A 25245-nucleotide genomic window follows, 5' to 3' on the forward strand; every position below is an offset into this window, starting at 1 on the left:
TAAATATTATAAAAATAGTATGAAACACAAATGATACTAAAAATCATGCATTCATTAAGTGTCTTTTAAAAAATGGTTTGCATTCAAAATAGAGAAATTAAGAACTGAAATATTAATGGGTGTTAATAATTTCAAAACTCAAATCGATAAAAATTATATAACTATAGACTGTCTTTTTTAAGCATAGGAAATGTTTGCACAATATGTTTTTAAAGACAATCCCGTTTAGCAAAATAAAAAATTGTGTCATATTTCACGCATTATCATGCGTCAATCTTTTGATTCCTATTAATATGATATTATTATAAAAGCACGGATATTTTAAACTATCCGCGGCTATATTAAAAGGTATAGGGCCAAATAATAGATCCATCTGCTGTGAAAAAACCCATGAATAAAAACATAAAATACGAAAAACAAATATTGATTAGAATGCGACGCAATAAAAAATGATATTTGAGGAAGAACATTTTCTTGCAGAATTTTAGCCAAAAATACGATTGGCGATACTTTATTTTTTTTAGCAGGCATTTTGGCACGATACGGTGATATTGAGAACAGACATTATGTAGGATTTTCTTATCAAGGATCTCAATGGGATAGAGTTCAATGATTCATTCTCATCCCTTTTTTATTAATTTTTTCATCCCTTCAAGCTAATCCCTGCTTTTTATACATGTGTCTTGTAGATTTGAGTGGCACAACTCAACACAACTTGCAGAAATCTATATTGCATTGCAGTGTATTTTGTTTTTTTTTTTGTAATATTTTTTAATCTATTTTTGTGAATTTGTTTTATCGAAATAAAATGAGATATTTAAATTTTTTCCAACGACACAATATGGGACAAGTTTTTTTTTTTGTTGGTGTTATCGATCTTGCATTGCGCCAAAAAGTTAGCACCAAAACGTAGCACCAATGCGCACAATCAAGAAAAATTCAAAATTCGAAAAGTGCGGGGCTAGCAAAAAAAAAAATTTTTTTTTTTTTTTTAATATTTCTTTTAGTTAGAAAGTTGTCGTTTGCAGCACAAACGGAGCTCAATGCAGCACAATCAAGAAAAATCCAAATTCGAAAAGTGCTGGGCTAGCAAAAAATTTTTTTTTTTTTTTTTGATATGCTTTGAGTTAGAGGGGTTGCCCTTTGCGGCACAATACAGCACAAACGGAGCACATGCAGCACAATCAAGAAAAATTCAAAATTCAAAAAAGTGCTGGGCTAGAACAAAAAAAATTTTTTTTGTTTTTTTCTTGAATGTGCTTTATGTTAGAGGTTGCCGTTTGAGGCACAATACAGCACAAAAGGAGCACAATGCACACAATCAAGAAAAATTCAAAATTCGAAAAGTGCTGGGCTAGCAAAAAAATTTTTTTTGTTTTTCTTGAATATGCTTCGGTTAAAAGAGTTGCCGTTGCGGCACAATACAGCACAAACGGCACAATGCAGCACAATCAAGAAAAATCAAAATTCGAAAGTGCTGGGCTAACTTTACACACATTTAAAGTTTTTGCAGAATCGTAAGCAGGGTTCTCAGTAAGGGGAAATCGGAGAAATTGAATTTTGTCGATTACAGCGCCATCTATCTTGAATCGAGAAAAATGTTTCAAACAAATTGTATGTGTTTTTAGCCAAAGATTCCGAATATGCAATAAAAAATAGGGTTTCCCATTTAAGATTTCCAAATTGCCCCCCTCACCGCCCAGGGGGAGAGGTGGGGGGGGGGTGATGTTAACGTCCATTGGTACGTCCTCCTCAAATGACGAAATTTGATTGTAACATTTTTTCGTAGTGTGCTTATTTTCGAGTTATTTTGCTGCCTAATTAAATGGGTCACCCTGTATATATATATATTTAGATAGATCGATAGGGGAAAACGATAGATAGTTGAAATTAAACAAATACCTAAAAGATGATTGATGGATAGATATGTATATATTATATATATAGTAAAATATAATATATTTACATATCTATATATCAATCTATCTATTTAGGTATTTGTCTATTCAAATATCTATCGATCTCCCTATCGATCGATCTATCTATCTATCATCTGTCTCTGTTTCTCTGTCTCTTGTATTCCTCTCTGTTCTGTCTTTTCTCTCTCAACATGCACACGTAAAAATAAAAATTTTGTATGATTGTATAATGATTATAAAGTTACTAGATAAATTTTTAAATAAATAAAATTATTTTTGAAAATATTTTAAATCTATTATAATCGGAAAAGGAGCCATAGGTTTGATAAGAATTGAAGGAAAATTTATTTGATTCACGTCCGGCCGTATAAATTTTTTCGTTACTCCAAGGTTCCTTAAACGCTATTTGAAAAGCGCGCCAAGCCGGCCATGACGCTTAACTCCGCCTAGAAACTAAGCGTGGCGCTTCGTAGCGCCTAAGGATCTCCCACCACGGTGAGAGCCCTACTCCGGAGAGTCCCCCTCTCCAGGCGCCGCAGGCCCGAGCCGCCGAAACGAAGGACCTCAGAGCAGTCCCGAATTTCGGCAGTTCTCTGCGCGACACCGAACAGTATAGTCGCACTCCTAAATTCTAACTCTAAGTCCAAATTCTAAATCCTAACTCTAATTCTAAAATTCTAACTCTAAGTATATATTCTAACTCTAAATTCTAAGTCTAAATCTAAATTCTAATTCTAAGTTTTAGTCTCGAATTTTGTACTACTATACGAATAAATCAGTGTATTCATGTGTGAGAAACTAGTGTTCAGTATTCTTCAAAACTTCCACTCCCGTGATAAAATACGATAGCGTTTTAAATTTGTCATACGGCGTTTGAATTCAGAATAATTCAAACTGTGTTTGGAGCGGACCACCGCTCATCACAGTCAGAATTAACATTCTCAGCATTTGCCAAAATAAGGAATTGATAGTGAGGTCCCGCCGCATATCAACCCTCCTTATTTGAGTAATCATTCAGAGGATGCATCAAATTCAATATGCCTAAGACGCGACGCGCAGGAAGGAAGAATCAATTACGAAAACTAAACCGACTTTATCGCGAATCAGCGACCGAAGAATATTCTCAATTCCTCGGAGTGGAATATCAGGCCGATCCTGAATACGAGAACATTTTCAACATTAAAAATAATAACAACGACGAACTCCTACAGTGGAAGTGCATACCAATAACGTTCCAACCACGACGCCTGCCGCCGCCAAACATCCCAGTGAACGACCCTCGCCGCACGCACTACCTCCAAGTACGAGCCGACACGATCAAGAAAGTGCTACTAAAGGTAAGTGAAATTCACGTTAACCTAAGGAATCGCGCGTGTTAGCAAATTCAGAGACGCTTCTACCACGTGGAAGAGAACATTCTAGAAAAATCTCCGACGCATTTTTCCTCTTTTCCATCGTCACTGCGGAAGCTATAAAAAAAAGGTCGGGCTATAAAACTAGGGTCGACCACCACATGCGGTGCCACTCTCGGAATTCTAACACGGAAAAACGCAAATAGTTCAATCTCTTAAAAATCTTGTGTCTCAAGAAATAACTTCGTAAATCCGTACAACAAAGTAGTCATTTAAACAATAATCAATTGAGAACACTTTCGATTTGCCAACATTACCGACGATATACCGACATACGTTCTTTTACCAACGTTATCGACAATATACCGACATACGTTCTTTTACCGACATTACCGGCTATATACCAACATACGTTCTTATACCGACATTACCAACCATATACCGACATACGTTCTTTTACCAACGGGTTATCGACGCCTTACTGGCACCTTACCAGTGTTTTACTGAACAATTACCGACGGTTTTGCCGACGACTACTAACTTCTCGATAACTGCCGGGTTCACCGAAGATCTACGAGCGAATGACGCATTATCAATTCGATTACGCAACAAACACAAATGTGCCCACTCACCCTTAGAGGTATAACTCCTCCTCCAGAAGTTAATCTCTTCGTACCGTTTGAACCCTTATTCTATTGCCAAGTTGGTGTCGGGTACATCCATTTTGAGACTAAGGCAGCTCTCTGCATTTCATGCTACTCCACCTTACCTAGAGTCTCGAAATTACTTTGGACAAGGATTCGGAAGCATACTCTAATCATAGGCGGAACACCTATCGGAATAAATTGCGGAGTCTGCAACTTCCGACTTACCCTCACGCGAATCGGTGATTTGTGCGAGCTTTGTCAGTTTACGTACGAAGACTATTTACGCAACCCCAACGACGTTTCGCATAGAGCAATCGACGAAGCTATCTTTATTACAGTAGAGTCACAGGTAGGTCCCTCGCAATAATCCGATCACCTCAGTTCCAGCGCGAATAACCTCAGATCGCGGGTATCCCCGGGGAGAATCGCATAGATTCGCGTACCCGTAATAGCGATCGTGTCTCGTGGAAAAAGCCGAGCTCTGCATTCAAATTTTCGCAGCCGCGACCCACGAAAAAAAAAAAAAAAAAAAAAAAAAAAAAAAAAAAAAAAAAAAAAAAAAAAAAAAAAAAAAAAAAAAAAAAAAAAAAAAAAAAAAAAAAAAAAAAAAAAAAAGCAGAATCACAGGAGAATCCCAACGGAACTCATGATCGTTTCAAGTCCGATGCAAACTAACAACTGAGTGTGATGTCGTGTCTTTTTTGATGTTATTTTAAGTTCCTTAATACGTGTTTGTAAACCAGTAAGAAATTCCCAATTTCGTTGTTTTTGGGGTGGGAAGATAATTTCTCAACGATTAAATTTTATTCCTTTTTACCGCACAAGTGGGGAAAAAAAACACCTTTAGATCTATATTATCGCACAGTTTAAAAAGAAATTCTTAATAATTTTTTCAATAAATAAAATTATTATTTTCAATAAAAATTTTTATTTTATTATCAATTTCGTTTTCGCTTAAATGATTTTGGGGGACTTACTTTTTACTATTTTGAATGTCCCAAGAAAAAAATTTACTGGACATTACTTTGCAGGCCCCCCGTATATATATATAAAAGAGAGACCGATCGTAAAAATTATAATTGATAAAAAGTACATAATTTTTGTAATAAAAAAAGATTTATATGAAAGATTTTCGAAATAACAGTTTAAAAATTTATTATCATTATGGGAAATGGGCAGTATTTAGATAAGTTGTTTAAAAGGGATAGTTTTTTTTTTTTGTTATTAGTTTTTGGGGAGTATTTTAGTATATAAAAAATTTATATATTTTTTTAAATTTTTGTCTTAAATGCGCACAATAAATTTAATTTTTTAAAAAAAGAGCTACTCAAGTAGTAAAATTAATTAATAAAGGGATAAAAAATTTTGTTCCAAAAAAAAATTTTTTTTTATAACGATCCGAAAATTTATAAAAAACGGATAAGTCTAGAAAAATTATTACTTTTACAAAAAACACGAAATTTTAAAAAAATTCTTTTAAACAAAAAAATTTCCTTTTAATATTTACTAATACTGCTTGTTCCGATTAAATAGTTTTATAAATATTTCAAAAAATAATTTTATTTTTAAAAATTTTCTAGTAAACTTATAAATCAATTATAATCATACAAAATTTTTTTTACGTGGCATGTTGGAGAGAAAAGAAAAAGGGGGACAGAGGGGAATACAAAGAGAAGGAAACAAGACAATAGATGATAGATAACGATCGATAGGGAGACGAAATATTTGAAAGAAAAATACCTAAATGAAAATTGATATATGATATGTAAAATATATATAAAAATATAAATTATATATATACTTTCTATCCTCAACTATTATTTAGGTATTTGAATTCAACTACATCATTTCCCTATCGATTATCAAATATAAATATACGGGGTGCCCCCTTTAAAACTGGGCAGCCAAATAACTAAAAATAAGCCCCTCAAAAAATTTTTTAAAATCAAAATTTCGTCATTTCGGGAGGAGTACAATGACTTTAACATCACCCCCCCACCCCCCCCCGGGGGGGGGGGGGCAAGTTTGAATTTAAAGGGGAAACCCCTATTTTTTTTTGAAATTTTGGGAATTTGGCTAAAAAACATAAAATTTGTCTGAAAACTTTTTTCGATTAAAGATAGATGCGCGAAACACAAATTCAATTTTTTCGATTCTTTTATGAGAACCCTGCTTAGATCTGCAAAAAATTAATTGTGAAAAGTTGCCACCCTTTTTCGTTTTTTGAATTTTTTTTTGATTGTGCGCATTTGCTCCTTTTGGCTGTTTTTGGGCCGAAAAACGGAAACTCCTAACCGAAGATATCAAGAAAAACAAAAATAAATTTTTTTGCTAGCCCAGCATTTTTCAAATTTTTGAATTTTTTTTGTGTGCGCATTGTGCTCCGTTTGGCGTATTTTGCCTCAAAGGGCAACTCTCAAACATAAAGCCTTTAAAAAAAAAACAAAAAAAAATTTTTTTTTTGCTACCCCAGCACTTTTTAAATTTTTGATTTTTTCTTGATTGTGCTGTTTGGGCCCCTTTGGGTGCTGTATTTTGCCGCAAGGGGAACTCTCAATCAAAGCAATCAAAAAAAAAAAAAAAATTTTTTTGCTAGCCCAGCCTTTTGGGGAATTTGGTTTTCTTGATGTGCTGCTTTGGCCCCTTTTGTGCTGAAACACAACTTTCAAACTCAAAGAAATTTAAAAAAAAAAATTTTTTTTTGCTAGCCCGCCTTTTCAAATTTTTTGAATTTTTTTATTGGCTGCATTTGCTACGTTTGTGCAACTTGTGGCGCAAATGAAAAGATCGAAACACAACAATAAAAAAACTTGTGCCTATTGGTCTTGGAAAAAATTTAATATCTATTTTTTTTTCGTAAAAAAAATTCAAAAAAATAGATTAAAAAATATTACAAAAATTTAAAAAAAACCATAATTCCCTGCAATCAAATATGTTTTTCTGAAAGTTGTGTGATTGTGCCTCAAAATCAAAAGACAGTATAAAAGCGGGTTTAAATTTTAAAGGGATAAAAAAAATTAATAAAAAGGGAGGGAAAATGAACTTGAACTCTATCCTTGAGACCCTTGATAAAAAATCCACATAAGTTGTTCTCAAATCACCGTAGGGCCCACAAGTCTAAAAGAAATAAATATCGCCAATCGTATTTTGGGCAAAAAATTCTAAAGAAAATTTCTTCCTCTATATCATTTTTTTTTGCTCGCATTCTATAATATTTGTTTTTGTATTTTTTTTTTATTCATAGGTTTTTTTCAACAGAGGATCTATTTTTTGGAACCCTTTTAAAATAGCCGGGATAGTTTACAAATCCTGTTTTAAATAAATCTATAAAAAAGGGAATAAATAAGATTGGAGCAGAAAATGCGTGAAAAGACAAATTTTTTTTTCTGCTAACTGGGTTTGTCTTTAAAAAAAAAATTTTGTGAAACTTTTTTCCTATGTTTAAAAAGACTTTATTTTATTTTTTATGATTGAGTTTAAAATTTTTAACACCCTTAAATTTTCAGTTTTTAAATTTATACGTATTTGAATGCAACCATTTTAAAAGCCTTAATGAATTGAGATTTTAGTACATTGTTTAATACTTTTTTTATAATATTTAAAATGCATGCACATAAATTAAATGCGAACTACAAATCCGCACGTTTTTGGAAATAAAAAATTTTTTTTATCGTTTTAAAAGGGGGACTGACTCCATTTTGCAGATTTGCGACCCCCATGGCTTTTTTTCCCTGTATGATTTTCCCCCAGCTGGAAAATACCCAAAAATTGTTTTTTTTTTTGTTTTTGCGTTGGTTTTTATTCTTAAATTATGCTAAAAATTTAAATTTTTTTATATCGTCCAATAATACCTGGAATAAAAATTTACCCAAATATTTGTCGGAGAATTAATTTGGTTTAAACTTTTTTGTTTGTTTGAGCAAAATTTGGGAAAATTTTGATAGTCTCCAATGGTGCTTTTTTAATAATAGCGGAATAATGGTTCTTTTCACTATCGAAATTTAATGACACATTTTTGTGACTGACTCATTATTTTAGCAAAAAGACGGAGAGTCGGGCCGAAAACCAATGGCTCTACCTGCAAACGATCTTAAATGAGTGATACAAATTTATTGCTCTCATCGGCCCCCTTTTTTATTTTAATAAAGTTATACTTTTATCCAGACTTCCCCGGTGATGAGCTAGCATTTTATCTCTCTATATTAAAAAAAGGGTCATTCTCCCGAATATAGGGGAAAATAGCAAAGAAAAGGGGTTTTTTTTTTGGTTATTTCGGAAACGAATAGAAATTGCATATACATTTTTTTTTGTTTTTCTAGCGTTTTGCGAACCTTTAAAAAGATTTTAGACCTGAGCAATATTACAATTGTTATTTCCAAATCAAAATCTTCATCTTTTGATTATGTCATTATCTTCAATGTAACAATTTCTTTAATACCTTTTTTATATTTTATAAGGGTACGAGCAGCTTCCCATAGAGACTCATTTCCATCATTATTTTTCCCAAAATTTTTCATGAGAGAAAAAAAAAAAACTCTTTTTTAATTCGACAAATGAAAAAGTTCTCTGCTTTGTTAATAAGCCATAGGGGTTTAAAAAATTTTTTTTACTTTTGGATTTAAATGTGAAAGGGGAAATTTCCCTTTAGAAAAACCATTTCATATAATGGTAAATACAACCATGAAACACTTTCATTTCAACCCCGAATTTTCCCTTTAAAATTAGAGGGAAAAAAAAGGTTGTTAAAAATTTTTTAAATTTGGGATTGCCGAAAAACTTTTACAATGGATTAAGTAAGCAAAATCAAAATCGTTGACCGATTTGGAAAATTGGGAAAAATTTTTTTTTTTTAATCGACCCAAAACGCAAGAATTCATTAACCCTATGAATAGCATTTACATTTTGCACAGCACTCAACTTGAAATGGCATTTTTAGTAGGAGTATTTGTGACGGCTTGAAAAATAAAATAGATGATAGTTTTCCATTTTTAAATGAAATTTTTAATTAACGAAACCCCCGTTTTCATCTAGTAAACGATTGTATATTCTAAAACAAGCATCTGTTATGTCCAATAATGGACAAAAAGGTAAGCCTTTCCGGATGGAACCTGCTGATTTATATTTCAAATTTTTCAATTTGGGAAGCACATGATCTTTTTTAACTTTCAAGTCGAGATCTTTTTTTTTGTTTTTCCTTTTTTCAATGTAGTAGCTTTAATGATTGGGGGGTTCTACAAATCATCAAATTTCATTATTTTTTTATCTCGCCTTTGCCATGTTGTTGCCGACAACGCACCTTTTAAAGAGATTGTGATATCTCTACTTTTTTTGTCCACTCAGGGACGTTTCTTGTGTGTTTGATGTCCGCATTAAAATTTTCACCGACATTCCATTTTAACATTTTGTTACCATTAGGTTTTATAAAACTTACCAAAAAAATTTTACGAGCAATCCGAACATTTTGCCCTTTAAAAAAGATAACCCGGTTTGATATTAAAACGTTAAAATAAATGCACATGGGAACTTTGCAGTTTAATATAAGTTCGAAAAAATTAATTTGTCTACCTACGGGGCGTAATGGTTATAATTTCTCTGCCTTGATTTTGATTTTTAAATTACGTTCGCAATTAATTTTGCCAGTTTTTAAAGGATATGAATTAAATTCAATCTTTTTCCGTAAATTTATAAATTAAGATTGTCGTCATTCAGTGAATAATTTTGTGTTAAAGTTTATTAAAAATTTGATATTTTAAACTTTTTATATAACTCATATCTATTTTGCAACAATATAGATAAATGATTTTTGGGGAAAAACTTTCCCCCCAATAAAAAACTTAATTTTAATATAGTAGATTTTTGGGAAAAACTATATTCCCCTTTCACCAAAAACCATCTAATTTTGAACATAGTAATTTTTTTCTAAACATCTATTGGGGCCATGCCATCATAAAAGAAAAAACTGTACAATAAAAAAGAGAGGTTAAAAATAAGAAAAAAATTTAAAATATTTTTGAAGGAAAGCCAAATTTCCTGAAAGACGAAGCAAACTTTACGGTGATTTTTAAACAGCCCCCGCGGGCATCGTCGCTCTATAGATAAATTTTTCCCCCACTATAAGGGTCGAGCGATGCTTGTTTTTGACCCCTTCCCCTCGCGCGCCCGCAGTTCGCCGTTGTCCCCGTAGGGGTATATTTAAAAAAAATAAAAAAATTTTTTGTTTTCTTATTTACAACAAAAAATTTTTCCCAAAATTCCCCAATTTATCTAGTTTTTTTTTTCAAATAAATATATTAAAGTGTTTGGTACTTTTATAAATTAAAAATATAAAAAATAACATCAAAAAATAAAACAAAAAAAATATAAAAAATTAATAAAAAAAAAAACAAAAAAAAAAAAAACAAAATGGAACAGAAACGCACGTTCACATCGGTTTTGGTTTCCGGGGAAAGCAAAAAACGGTGTGTTGGTGTGTGTGGTGTAGTGTATTTAAAAAAATTTTTCAATATTTATAAATTTAAAATTTGAGTTTAAAAAATTTTTTTTTATTCTCATCCCTTTTTTTTTAATTTTTCATCCCTTCAAGCTAAACCCCGTTTTTATGCATGTGCTTGAGATTTTTTATGGGAAACTCAAAACCCAAATTCAGAAATTTTAATTTGCTTGCGTTGATTTTGTTTTTTTAATTTTTGTAATATTTTTTTAAACTATTTTTGTGAATTTGTTTATCGAAATAAAAGGGGGTTTAAATTTTTTCCCAAAGACACCCCTAGGCACAGTTTTTTTTTTGTTGGGGTTACGACTTGCATTTGCGCTACAAATTAGCACAAAAGTACCAATGCAGCCCCAAAAAGAAAAATTTAAAATTCGAAAAGTGGGGGCTACAAAAAAAAAATTTTTTTTTGAAAGCTTTTATTGGGGTTGCCGGTTTGCAGCACAAAACATACAAAGGGGCCAATGCAGCCCAATAAAAAAAAATTTAAAAATTTAAAAAGTGCTGGGGTAACTTTACCACATAAAAATAACATAAAATACACGTTTCATTGTTAAAACTCGAAATTTGTCTTAAAAAAAAATTCTCAATTTTTTATTACCCTAATTATTCTCAGAAAATGCTTTTTGCGTAACCCCGGAACAAGACTGGGCTAGCATTTTGTTCCCCTTGGGGTGCTTGTTAAAGTGGTCCCCCCGCCTCCCAATTTGGGGTGCTTGAAATGTGGGAAAACCCGCCAGTACACAAAAGACATTCTCAGGGAGATTTACTTTCATTTTTTTTAAATCATCCGACTTTTCATAAAATGGGGAAAAATTTTTAAATTTGGGTTTGATAAGCTTTACAAAAAAACCCCTGACGTGGGGGTATCGTTGCATTAAAAAATAAATGACTTCATAAAAGTTCAAAAGGACAAAAAAAAATTTCCCCCACAAATTTAAAAATTTATTTACAAATTGAATTGCAGATTGTGACGCCACAATGTCGGACAGACAAAAAGACGTTGGGAAAACGGACTAAAGAACAAAAAAAAATTTTAAAATTTAGACTCTGCTGCATTCGGTTACCCGGGAACACATTCTAAAAAAAAAATACTTTGATGGGACAATTTTAAAATATGGATCAAAAAAGGGGGGAATTACCATAAAAGATATATTAAAATGATCCACTTTAAAGAACAAAAAAATGGAATTAATTTTAAAAGACAGACCCCGAATGTTAGACAGTGTTTTGCATATTTAAAAAAAATTTGCGAATCATAATTTAAAAAAAAACATTGGTAATAAATAAATAATCCGCTTTTATTTTAATTTTTGGTTTCAGACTTGCAACCACCCCTTGAAATATCGGGGAAAAGGATTTTTAAAACGATAAGTAATTTGAAAGTTTTTTTAATTTTTCTTGACAGTTTTAATTACGTATTTTTTCCGTAGATGCTAAATGTCGCTAACTTGGCATTCAGACCAATCCCCTTTGCATTTATTGGTAAACAGCAAAGGTCGTTTAAATTTTTATTTTTTAAATATTTAAAATTGTTTTTTAACCCCAACTTTATTTAATATTCATTTTTATGTATTGAAAAAGACTGAGTGCGTCGAAATTTTTCAATTTTTATCGATTCTGTAAGGGAAATTTTAAATTTTAAGTTTTAACTATTTAAAAAAAAAATTTTTTAATTTATTATTGCCGTTTATTTGGGGCCCACTATTTGTTTGTTTAATTTTTTTTAATTTTTTAACGACCCTTTCTTTAATTTAATTTCAATAAAAAATTTTTATCTTTTTATATGCAATTTTTGTCTTTTGCTGTAATCGACTTTAGGGCATACGTGTACTTTTTGACTTAGATGATCCCAAGAAAAAAGTTTTACTGTGGGGGCATTACGTTGCAGAAACCTTTTATTTTTTATAAAAAACTATATATTAGAGTGAAAAAATCTATCTATCTATTAATATATATAGGGATAAAAATAAACATACCATTGATTTTTTTAGCAAATGTTTCTATCGAAATATCATCATTTTGACAACCATTATCTTCTATCACGATCGATCTTTATCCTTCTTTTACATTTCATTTTTTATAGTCACGTAATAATAATTTTTTTTAAAAAAAAGGGAATTACAAAAGTAAAAAAAAATTAAATTTTTAAAATTTAATAATATATAAAAATTTTTTTAAATAATGATTTCAAAGTTTAGTGTAATTTTTTTTTAAAAAATTATTTTTATGATTTTCTTATCTAAATACGCTCTGTTTTGATAATAATAGCAATTTTTTGTATTAAATCTTAAAATCTTTTTTAAATCATTTATTCCCAAAGAATTATTTACTTTATAATCAATTATAATTTTTATGAAAGCCGTTTATCCACAACACACACAAACCCCAAAATTTTAAAATGTTGTGTATGTATAAAAAAGGGCTATCTATAATAATTTTAATTTATTATAAAAAAATAATTTTTTGTAATGATTTATAAAAGTATTTTTGAGTTTAAAACAAAAAAGCTATTATTATAAAAAAGAGCAGTATTTAGATAAGAATAAATCATATAAATCATTTATTTATTTCAAAAATTATCTCTAAAATTTTTAAAATTAATTTGTCGGTAGCAAAGGGGTTTCCCCTTTTTTTTTTGCGTTGACCCCGGACCCCGGGCGTCAGAAAAAGCGCGAAAGGGCTGAGCAGCTGATTGGAGGGCGCAAAGAGCGAGCCCCCCTTGGATCCGTGATTTCCCATCGTGACAGCGTGGTAGGAGCACGGAACCGTCGTAGCGAGCACCGGTATTTTTTAGGGAGACCAAGTTTTCGATGACAAGAGGACTTTTGGGAGAAAAATCCCAATGCGTTCACAAATTAGTTTATTTTTCGAGGGCACGTTCGTTTATAAACATTTCCGAAATTACCAACCGATCTGTAGTCGTTCTGATTTTCGGTGTCGCTAATTACAGTTTGAGAAGAAGAGAACGTTTAGAGTCGGGGCGTTTTCGCGAGGCGGAATCTCGACACGAACCTTTTGGGAGGAGCGCATTTTTTTCAAAGAATCACGTTTGGCCGGTTTTGATTCCGACCGAGTGAAGGAAAAAATCACGGGTCAAAGGAGATGGTCATACCGATCAATATTGAAATGCGCCCTTTCCCTCGGGCGGGGAAAAAACAATTTGTTTTAAAAAGGGGGGTCACCTTAACGCTTTTTTTTATTACAATTAAATTTAACACGAAATTACCATTCAAAATTATTTTTTGTTTCTAACATCCCGCCCCCCTTGAAAAAATATTTTGAAAAAAAGATGGAGTGACTATGGGCGGGAAAGGTTTCGGAGAATTGAGCGAGGCGTTCGGCACGTCGAGGCGAGACTTGACATCGCTTGTCGGCGCTTTCCGACTGCTCAATATCGATCGGCAGAAGGCACGTCTACCGATCGGACATTTGTATTCGGACGACGCCGTTTTTACCGTAACAACGCGAACCAATTCGTCGAGCCCCGGGGGTGACACAAAACAACGCGGCCGAGCTCCCATTTGCACGGTGGAAGCAGTGGATTGCGAAGCAAAACCCAAACTGTCCCCCGAATTTTTGGTTCTCAATATGTCGCCATTTCCCCGCTGTTGCAGCATGTTAATATAATCGCTTTCCCACAACTTCCAAAAACGCTCGGTGAGCTGCCGAACCAACTGCCATCGAGATAGGCGATTTTCTTTACTTGTAACAGGGAAGGCTCCGGACTCGAGTTAAAAGCAGCACCAATGAGGAAATGCCGGGGGTCAGCGGATCGTATGTATCTATCGAGTCGGAGAGCGGTGCTATGGGCCTAGATTTGAGGCATGCTTCAAAGTTAAAAAGAAGGTGGAAAAATCCTCGAAGTCAGCGTGTGCGCTCCGACCAACGGCGAATGTGGTGCTTCCACGCTTCTTTACCCCGGGCCTCCCATAGGCCGCCAAAAGGAGGGGCTAAAGGGAGGCAAAAATGCCATAAACAGTCCAAAGCTGTCCTTTTAAAAAACAGGGGAAATCGCGAAGACCCGCCTAAACGCGACGTGGTTCGCGATCCGCTCCGACGAAGGGGTCCCGTTATCGGGTAAACCGCCGTCGGAAGACCCGTGCGCACGAATCGGAATGGGCCCCCCAAAAAGCCGGAGGGCGTACCCTTCAAACCAACTTAAAATGTACTGCGCGCGTTGCCATACACACGAATAGGGCGATGTAGGCCTTTCGGGAGGCCACTCCGCGCCCAGACATCGCTCGAAATAGTATCGGGCCGGCTTTAATCCATTCCGCAGTGAAGGAATGCGCGCGCGGGAGGAGGGACTTGAATTGGGGGGGTTTCCCCATAGCTGTGTCGGGACGGCAGCTCGCTCGGAGTGCACGGGGACACACCGAGGGATAAACGATCTGACGCACCGCGAGCTGGGATCCACCCATCCCTTCGCCGACACGTAGCTAGAGTAAGCTGGATGCCGACTGGAGGGATATCGCCTGTGAATATCCTGATGAGGAAACGGAAGAGGGGTGGGAGCGGAAACGATCGGATGTTTGACGTGAGCCGGGGTGGGCCGCCCGCGACAACCGCCCACCCACACGAATTATTTGATCTTCGTCCAAATAGGGGCGAGACGGAACAGTACGCTTTCGACCCAGAGCGCGTTCCCCTTCGAAGCGCGTAGCTCGGGGCGCGGGAAAAGTCGCTTGAATGGTTTTTACCCAAAAATTCGTCGCGCGTTGAAAATTTCGTGAACCGTAAATGGGGATCTCGATGGCAAAACCGGCAGTAATAAGTCGCGAGTACGCGAGAAAAGCAGAACGTAGGCGGTAATGCGCATTAGCTTCGGCCACGACGAGTGGCGCGCGGCTAGGTCCCCACAAAACAGGGTCCTCTCGGCATTGCGACGAGAACTGCGTCTTTACATTTTGTTCCATTGAGGTCTCAGGGTGAGGGTCGACAGTCACCAGGCCAGTCGGAGTCGGAAGCCTAAGCCACAATGGACCATGCCACCACAACGGATGGGATGCGAGCTGATGCCGGGAATTCTGCGAGACGCACAGTCGGCGCGGGTTGTCGATGGTAGGCACGTGTCGCCACGAAGCGGAGGGAAAGTCGGGTCTGGGTTTCCGCGACGCGATTTGCCACGAACGGTTCGCCACCTGACGGATGTTGCGTAACCCACGCAAGGACGGACCGTGGAGTTCGTCCAGCAGTAACACGGACCCTCGAAAAGGTGGAGGGACGTGATCACGAACTCCATTAATCTGGAGAAGGCAGCACCGCTGCTTGCGAGCTCCAACCGCGGAATGCTCAGTGACCTTAACGGGCGCGACCCTAGACTTCCGACGAGGAGCATCGAGGAGACCTCTCCGGAGATCGAAAGAAGCCTCAGATAAACCATGTAGCCCTGAGAGGACGCGTCCGCGAACCCGTGCAGCTCGCAGGCCGTCGTATCCGATCCGGTCGAACCCATCGATCGAGCTGAAGGCCATCAAGGGGACAGGAGCGACGCCCGAATAACTTCCCACTCATCAGCGAGATCGGTGGGAAATTGGTACATCCAGTCGAGCTGTGATTGCCACAGTCGCTGAAGAAAGATTTTTTACCGTTATTGTGACCGGAGCACTCCACCCCAACGGGTCGAATATTCGCGCGATATTCGAGAGAATCGATCTCTCGTTTCGAGGACAGAGGGAGGGCAGTAAGAAATGCGGAACTGAAACACGTCCTGAGCGGGGTGCCAGCATATCCCGAGGACTTTAACCTTTTCGCCTGGTTGAAGGTCCTTGCTGCAGGCTAAACCGTGATCGCTGTCATCAATGTCGCTCAGAAAGAGCCGACGAGTTACTGGACCACTTGCGCAAATTGAATTGGCCGCAGCAGCAGCAGTGAGCATACTTGATCGCGCGCCTGCCGAAGCAGAGGGATATCTTCGGCGCCGAACAAGACGTCGTCAACATAAATGTTATCCGTCAGGACGGACACGGCTAACGGATAGGAATGCTCTTCATCGCGGACAGTTGGCGCAGCACATCGTAACGCGCAAAACGGCGCCGACGACCATACCGTACGTCACGGTCAAGAGCTTATAATCTGCCTTGCGTACGTCTCGGTATCCACCCATAATATGCGTTGATAATCTGTGTCACGCGGATCAACGACGATCGCCCTATACATTTTCTCGACATCGGCCGAGTATTACGTAGCGAAACTGTCGCCATCGCATCACGACTGCCGCCAAGTCCGTTTGTAGTTTCGGTCCTGGAAGCAAATTATCATTAAGCGATTTCCCGCTTGACGTTAGACTCGACGCATTGAATACCACGCGCAAGTGTGTGGTCGCACTACCGTCGCGAAGACGGGATGGTGAGGAATATACACGCACTGAAAGAATTCTGAGAGAGGTGAGGCTTTTCGCATGTGTCCCAGAGCTTCGTATTCCCGCATGAAATTGAAATATTGTTGTTTTAGCTCGGCGTTAATTTCAAAGCGTCGAAGTAAGCTTTTTAGACATCGCTCAGCGGTATCGCGAGAACGACCGATCTTAATGGGAGATCACGTTTAAATGGAAGGCGCACAATGTATCGGCCGTCGGAACAACGCGAATGAGTGGTCATGAAGAAATCCTTACATCGTTGTTTCTCCGGGCCGAGTACAGTCTGTCGCGGAACTTCCTCGATCTCCCAAAATCTTCTCAGTTCGCGATCGAGCGCAAGCGACGTTGAGGCCAAACAATGTTGAACAGTGATTGTTCGGCGGGATTGAATTGACACACTCGTAGGGCCGGATACTGCCCATCCAAAAATGGTATTTAATGCATAGGGCTGCCCGCGAGGTCCCTTTCGCATTTCGCCAAGGAATATCTCGCATAGATATCGGCGCCGATGAGGAGCTCAATGGGATCAGAACCTTTGAAGTGAGGATCTGCTAGAGCGAAATCCGCGAGATGATTCCAGTTGCATCTGGCTCGATCGAGCCCCGAATTGTAATCAGCGAGTGAAGGCAAAATCGGACGCAGTGATTGTGAGACTCAGCTCAGATTTATTTTGCGGCGAGATCGTTAATTTGAGTTGCAAACTTGCAGTTACCCGCTTTAAGACCGCAGATGGCAGAGAGTGAAAACTGATCTTGAAAACGACGCAGTCTTAAGGTTTGCGCAAGCCGAGCGGACATGAAGGTTATCTCCGATCCCGGATCGAGCTACGCTCGCACGTTCGCGTCGCGACCCGCCGGTGAACGAACCGTGACTCGCGCCGTCGCAAGGAGTACCGGAGTTCGATGCGATAATTCTTGCGAAGCAAAACAACGCCACCGCGCCGCGATTACCTCTCGCTTCGACCGGCGGAGTTACCAGAATATGTAATAAAAAATATAGGATTACATCTAAGAAATTTAAGGTAACCTTATTCTGACCTTGGTAACACTGTCCAAGGTCAAACTGATCAGATCAATAAATAGATTTTTTATAACTTTTTGTCTAAAACTTTTTTCTGTAAAACGTATACTTTTCGAGATTTTTCAGTGTTCCGATCTTTTTGGGATACTCTGTATATATATATATATATATGTGTGTGTGTGTGTGTGTGTGTGTGTGCGCGCGCGCGCGTGTGTGTATATATATTTATATATATATATAGATTATATTCTTATTCAATATTTATGGAGTTCAATTGTTATAAATTTTTTTTTACATTATATACATATTTCTAAAGTAACAATTTCTGAAATATAAAGCAGTCTCTTGCTATTTTAAATAGTTGCTAGTAGTAGAAATATTATAGTAATAATAAGTAGTAGTACAATAGTACAATAGTAATACTAATAGTTATAAAGTTGCAGTAGTGACAAAAAAAGAAAAACGATTTGCATGTGCGTTCTGGTTATTAAAAAAGATATTTTATATCAGAGACGATTTATTCGTCTGTTAGTTGCTTTAAAAATATCTTCTCCCAGAACGATTTGCATGTGCGTTCTGGTTATTAAAAAAAGATATTTTATATCAGAGACGATTTATTCGTCTGTTAGCTTGCTTTAAAAATATCTTCTCCTAGAACGAATTGCATGTGCGTTCTGGTTATTAAAAAAGATATTTTATATCAGAGACGATTTATTCGTCTGTTAGTTGCTTTAAAAATATCTTCTCCCAGAACGAATTGCATGTGCGTTCTGGTTATTAAAAAAGATATTTTATATCAGAGACGATTTATTCGTCTGTTAGTTGCTTCTAAAATATCTTTTCCCAGAACGATTTGCATGTGCGTTCTGGAAGATATTTTATGCCAGACTTATTTATTCGTAAACTGCTTTTTTACATCAGATACGGTTTATGTATCCTCTGCTTATTGTTAGTATAAAAATAAAACATTTATATTGAAACTTTATTGTATAATATAATATAGTTTGAATAAGATATAGATTTATAAACAAGAGACTGCATTTATTTTTCAAAAATTTTTGATAATTATATAATAATTGATACATTTAATTTTTTTAACAATATTTTAACATTATTTTTTTTTGCAGGCGACGGATGCTGAAGAAAGAGAGACAAGAGGAAAATGACTCCAGGTATAGCACATTTAAGGATACTAACAATGAATCCATTGATAATCAGAAATCGGCGGAATTGCTATCTGATACAATAAATTTAAAGTTAGTATCCAATCGTTAGTACCCGCGATGCAATGCCTGGAGTCAAATTCAAATACAGGTACGTGTAGTAAAAATGTCGAACTTTGCGAAGATAACAATCATTTTGTTAGGGCGTCGCATTGTCGACTTTTCTCATATGTGGAATGAACTTCAGAGTTCATTCAATAATCATATGAAAGAAATAGAGTGCCAATTTAAAGATTGGAAACTCATAAAAACTAAAACCGAAGGCTAAGAGGAAAATGATTCTAGGAATAGCACATATAAGAATACTAGCAATGAATCCATCGATTTTCAAAAATTGGTGGAATTCTCTGATACGATGGATTCAAAAGTTAGTATTCAAAAAGTGCAATGCTTAGAGTCAATTTCAAAAACAGATATGTGTAATGAAAATGACGAACTTTGCGAAGATAACAATCATTTTGTTATCAAGAATAGCCCTCTGGATATAAATAATATCCAGAAAAGCATGCCTCAAGGGCGTCGCATTGTCAATTTTTCTCATATGTGGAATGAACTCCAGAGATCATTCAATAATCATATGAAAAAAATAGAGTGCCAATTTAAAGATTGGCAAGTCATAAAAACTAAAACCGAAGGCCAAGAGGAAAATGACTCTAGGAATAGCACATATAAGAATACTAGCAATGAATCCATCGATTTTCAAAAATCCGTGGAATTGGATTTCGATACAATAGATTCTAAAGTTAGTACTCAAAAAGTGCAATGCCTGGAGTCAATTTCTGAAACAGATATTTGTAATGAAGATATCGAACTTTGCGAAGATGATTATTTTGTTATCGAAAAAGGCTCTCTGGATATAAATCGTATCCAGGAAAGCTTGCCTGAAGGCCGTCGCATTGTCGACTTTTCTCATGTATGGAAAGAACTCCAGAGAGTATTCAATAATAATATAAAAAGAATAGAGTGCCAATTTAAAGATTGGAAACTCATAAAAACTAAAACCGAAAAGTTTAAGACGCATTTTACTTTCAAATGCCAAATGTGCAATACTGAAGCCGAATTCTGGTCAGAACCCAAAGATCCGAAAATATTAAGTATTGATATGGCTGCTGCAATAGGAACTATTACAGTGGGAATTGGCTATGTCCAATTGGAAGAGCTGTGTGCAGCTATGAATATTCAATGTATGTCCGATAAAAGTTATATTCAAAATCGAGATATGTTAGTAGACGAGTTTGAGAAAACAGCCATGGAAAATATGAAAATGGCTGGCCAAACTGAAAAGCAACTGGCTCTCGAAAGGAACGATGTTATAAACGGTATTCCGTACATAACTGTAATAGCTGATGGTAGTTGGAGTAAAAGATTGTACGGCCACGCCTATAATTCTCTTTCCGGTGTTGGTACTTTAATTGGTTACCACACGAAAAAAGTTCTTTTTATCGGTATCCGCAATAAATATTGTACGATATGCGATGTAGCGGAACGAAACGGAATTGAACCAAAAAACCATAAATGCTATAGAAATTTCGATCGTAACGCAAGCTCCACAAGTATGGAGAGCGACGCCATTGCAGAAGGCTTTAAAAGTAGCCTGGAAATGCATGGATTAATTTTTAGAACAGTTATTGCCGATGGCGATAGCAGCGTCTATCAGGCCATCATTGATAGCAGACCATATCGGGAACAAATGGTGACCGTGAAAAAAATAGAATGCACCAATCATTTGCTTCGCAATCTATGCAAAAAGCTGCAGGCGGTAGCAGGGACAACTCAGCCGACTAAATGCATAGAAAGCGCGGTTTTGTCCAGCTACAAAATGTTGTAAAGAACAACATTATGAACATACGAACAAAAGTGATAGAAGCAATTGATTTACGAAATAAACAAGAGCAACCTCACCATGATAAAGCTAGAGAATTACAAAAAGATATATTAAACATATTATATCTTGGCCGTGCCCAAGTAAAAAATTTGGTGCCTTGTGCACAGGTATTTAATTCTAACGAAAAAATTTAGTTTCGTTTAGAATAACGCACTGTCATCCGCGATTTGGCTCTTATTGCCTATCTTATATATGTTAAATTTATATTTATATTACAGAGCCTAGTTAAACTCTTAATTATACACGCTGGCTTAAAGGCGTTTATTTACCAACATTAATATATATAACAGAGAAAAGTATAGAATCGAAAGGATCTGAATAGCTCAGTTGGAAGAGCAGTCGCCCGGCAAGCGAAAGGTCTCGGGTTCGATTCCCGATTCTGCGACTTTCGGATCTATATTTTTCTCTCGCACTTTATTTCTTTAGGGGGAATAGGAGATACATGGAATTAAAAATCTCTTGTAGAGATTATTCCAATTTTATATCTTGGCCGTGCCCAAGTAAAAATTTGGTGCCTTGTGCACAGGTATTTAATTCTAACGAAAAAATTTAGTTTCGTTTAGAATAACGCACTGTCATCCGCGATTTGGCTCTTATTGCCTATCTTATATATGTTAAATTTATATTTATATTAAACATTCCTTTTTTTTTTTTTTTTTGTGACGCTGGGGAAACCGTCATGGTACCACACACCCCCGGGTAGGAGTGTGGGTTATGTGGGACTCCTTGTTCCCCTTGGTCGAGCCACGAATGGTTCGACCAGGGGGCCCAAGACCTACCTCACTAAAACCTCAGCGGGTGTCCATCTCGGGCGTTGGATAGGGGACGGCGAGGATGCTGGAATCCCATGCCGTCCCGCCGCCCCCCCCGCCAAGCCATCTCCGGGGAGCTGCCTTAGCCTTGCGGCCAAGACCCCTCCCCGACCGCGCAGTCAATGACTGCGCGGTTCCGTCCTGGTTGCGGCGCAGGGCGACACCGATCCCACACCGCGCCCTCCCAAAGAGTTTGGGGGCGGGGCTATGGCTCGAGAACTCCCGCTCGAGCCATCGCCCCCCGCCCCCCCGGTGGTCGCGACCCCCGGACCCCCTAGAGGGTGACCCGGTTCGGCGTTCCACCAGGGGAGCCCTCACCAGAGGGCTCCTCTTTGAAGGAGAGGAACCCCCCTTCCGTGGACGGCGTTGCCCTCCCGCCGGTGCCTCCTGGCTCCCGGCGAGAGGGCCCCGCGCGTCACGTCCTCACAGAGGGGGACCCAGGCGCCCCGGCCTGACAGACAGCGCCTACCCGCCGGGGACGCGTGGCTCCCCCTCGGCCCCCCCAGCCGCGTCCCCCCCCCCCGCTCCTCTGAGAGCAAGTGATCGGCCGCGGCCGGAGGGGTTTGCCCTAGCCGGGCACATAGGGCGCCCCCCCATAGTGGGGTGACGCGCCCACGCGCCCGGCCCGCGTGAGGCTCCCGGGGGGAGGGCCCTTGGGACTTAGTTGTCCCCGCCCCTTCCCGGAACCCTTATCTCGCGTCAATTATTGACGCGGGTATGTTTGGGACAAACCCCCCCCCCGATCCACGCCGCCACGAACGGGCAAGCCCATCGGCGGCGCGGAAAGAGAGGGCCCGGCCCCTCCTTTCATGGGTGCGTTCCTCCTTTGGAAGTCGTACCCCCCCCCCCCGGTCCCCACCACCCCGTGTCCGGTGAGCACCTGCGTCATGTGGTAGGATACCCCACCTTTGGCCCTGTCTAACCAGTTTTCTAGACAGGGCTGTATGGCCCCGACGGTGCGCTGTCCTGGCAGTGTTGGGTCCGCCAGGAATTCCTTCCAACTTTGGATCAGCGCCCGTCGGGAGTGGACCCTCACAGTACGCCGGAGACTTTCCGTCATAGTGATGCCCGCCCGCTGGTATCCACGCGTGCGCGTGTACACCTCAGCATACATGCGGGCGAGCATCTCAACGGGGGGCACTCCGGAGAGCACCCCCGTCGCCGCCCAGCTAACCGTACGGTAGCCCCTGCATATCCTGTTGGCTACCCGCTTCTGCACCTGTCTCAGTGCATCTCTGGGACCGCGGGCAGCCCCCAGGCATTTCGACCATACTGGGGCCCCGTACAGCAGCATGGCGTGTACAGTCCCGGCGTACAACTTCCTTACACTTCCGCCAGGTCCCCCGAGATTGGGCAGCAGGCGTTGTAGTGCCATTGCTGCCCTCTCCACTTTGGGGGATATTAAACATTCCTAGTCATATATTTGGTGAACATAAACGATGTAAGGAACGCGGTCGTATATGTGACCTTGATGAAACGAAGAAAAATTATGTACCGTTTCTCAAATTACACGATCTTTACCAAAGAGTAGAGAAGGCTATCATATATTTAAGCGCTTATTCCGACGGTTTGTTGTACAAATACACCAACAATCCTGTAGAGTCGTTCAATTCGATAATCTGCAAAGAAATTGCTGGTAAGCGCATTAATTTTAGTAACCGAGGCTCTTACAATGCTAAAGTTGCGGGGGCAGTTTTGCAATATAATTCGAAATAAGATCTTACGGAAATGCATAAAAGCATGGATAAAAATGTTCCTCCTACTGTCGAGATTCTGGAAAAGCGACGACAAATTAAAGTTGCAAGAACTAGAGAATCTCGGAAAATTGATGGACGACAAAAATGTAAAAGAAAGTCAGGAACAGATTGTCATTACGGTCCGCAATCACAAAAACCTGATCTTCTACCCGAGGTTTTTGAACAACTTCTACAAAATCATTTGGAAAAGTTGTTTGAAAATGGGAAAAATTGGAGACAAATTGAACGTAATACAATAGAGCAAAGTGATTCAGATTTGTGGCATTCACTGAGACAGGAACTGTTGACGGCGTCTAATTTTGGAACTGTATGTCGCATGAGACCGACAACGTCTTGCGCCGCAACCGTAAAAACATTTTATTTCCTCCCTCTATTGATACTGCGGCTATAAAATATGGTCGCGAAATGGAAAAAATTGCGAGAAAAGAATTGGCCGTAACATTAAAAAAGGAGATAAAAATTTGCGGATTATTTATTGATATTAAAAATCCGTGTTTGGGTGCTTCTCCAGACGGACTCATAGATGAAGATGGCCTGGTAGAAATAAAATGTCCTTTATCAGCTGAGCATTTAACAGCGGAAGAGGCCATAAAAATATTGCCCCATTTGAAAGGCATCTTTGATAAGAAAAATCCAGATAAAATGAATCAAAATCACCGATTTTTCTATCAAATTCAAGGCCAGTTAAATATAACGCAGCGAGATTATTGTATTTTCGCTGTGTGGACGCCAAAAAGCTCGAAAATAGTACGTGTTAATAGGGACACTGTATTTTGGAGTAATCAAATGCTGCCTTTTTAACACGTTTCTATTACCATTGCATGCTTCCGGAAATCTTGGACAGTCGGCATAATCGACATATGCCAATTAGAAATCCAAGCTATATAATAGAAGCTCAACAAGAAGTAGCTAAAAAAGAAAACAAACGAGTCTTCCACAGTGTAATGTAGAAGATAAAAATATTGTCAAAAAAAAAAATGTATCGAATCAAATATTTCATCAATGGAAGCAACTGCTTTGAATGCAGAACAAGATGATTGCATCGTAGTTAGTTACTCAAATAATACAGAACTAACAGAATACGATATGGCAAAGCAAAAAGAATTTTTTGATAATTGGGTTGTTCCTTTTGATTCAGTAAAGAAAAATGTATTACCTTTAGATAGTCAAATAAATGACGAATCATTGGACCAATTTTTGCGCGTCATAAGAGAGAATTCTTAATTTTCTATAAAAACTTACAAATTATTAGAGGAAATTGCAGTAATCACTGGCGATGTATTTCTTTTGACGGCACCAAGCTTTGAGTGTACGACAGTCTATCTGGCTGTACATACGAAACATTAAAGGCTAAAGAAAAAAAATTACATTCATCGCCGTTATCCACAAATAAATAAAAATAATATAATATTTGAAAACGTTCAAACACAACCTGATGGTATATGTTGTGGAATCTTTGCTGCCGCATTTGCTACAACTATAGCTTTAGGAGGAAATCCTTGTAATGAGACATATTCTGCTGATGTTAAACGTATGAGACAACATTTCTTAAAAATTATAGCAGAAAATAAACTGTCACCTTTTCCTAACTAATGAAAATTTATCATTATACTAGAAATGTGTAATTCTAATAAATATTGTTGCAAAAAAGTGTCTAATACAAATGTCTCATTTGCAAAAATCGGAGAGACGAAAAAAATACATATATTATGGTTGCGTTCTCACGGGAATGAGCGATGGAGAGGCCCATTTCATTCTATATATGCATAAAGATGTTTT

General features: G+C 37.8%; 1 protein-coding gene across 1 annotated transcript; it reads left to right on the forward strand.

Moving 5' to 3' along the window:
• The first annotated feature begins 16212 nt into the window (after positions 1-16212).
• Positions 16213-23705, forward strand: LOC146723073 (uncharacterized). Its single transcript, XM_085483208.1, is given in 6 exon segments — positions 16213-16460; positions 18917-19045; positions 19298-20798; positions 20801-20953; positions 23117-23361; positions 23363-23705. Coding segments are annotated over 6 exon segments (2619 nt in total).
• Positions 23706-25245: the final 1540 nt, after the last annotated feature.

Source organism: Nylanderia fulva, unplaced genomic scaffold, assembly GCF_048542155.1.
Source record: "Nylanderia fulva isolate GAGA-0341 unplaced genomic scaffold, ASM4854215v1 Scaffold237, whole genome shotgun sequence".
Taxonomy (NCBI): Eukaryota; Metazoa; Arthropoda; class Insecta; order Hymenoptera; family Formicidae; genus Nylanderia; species Nylanderia fulva.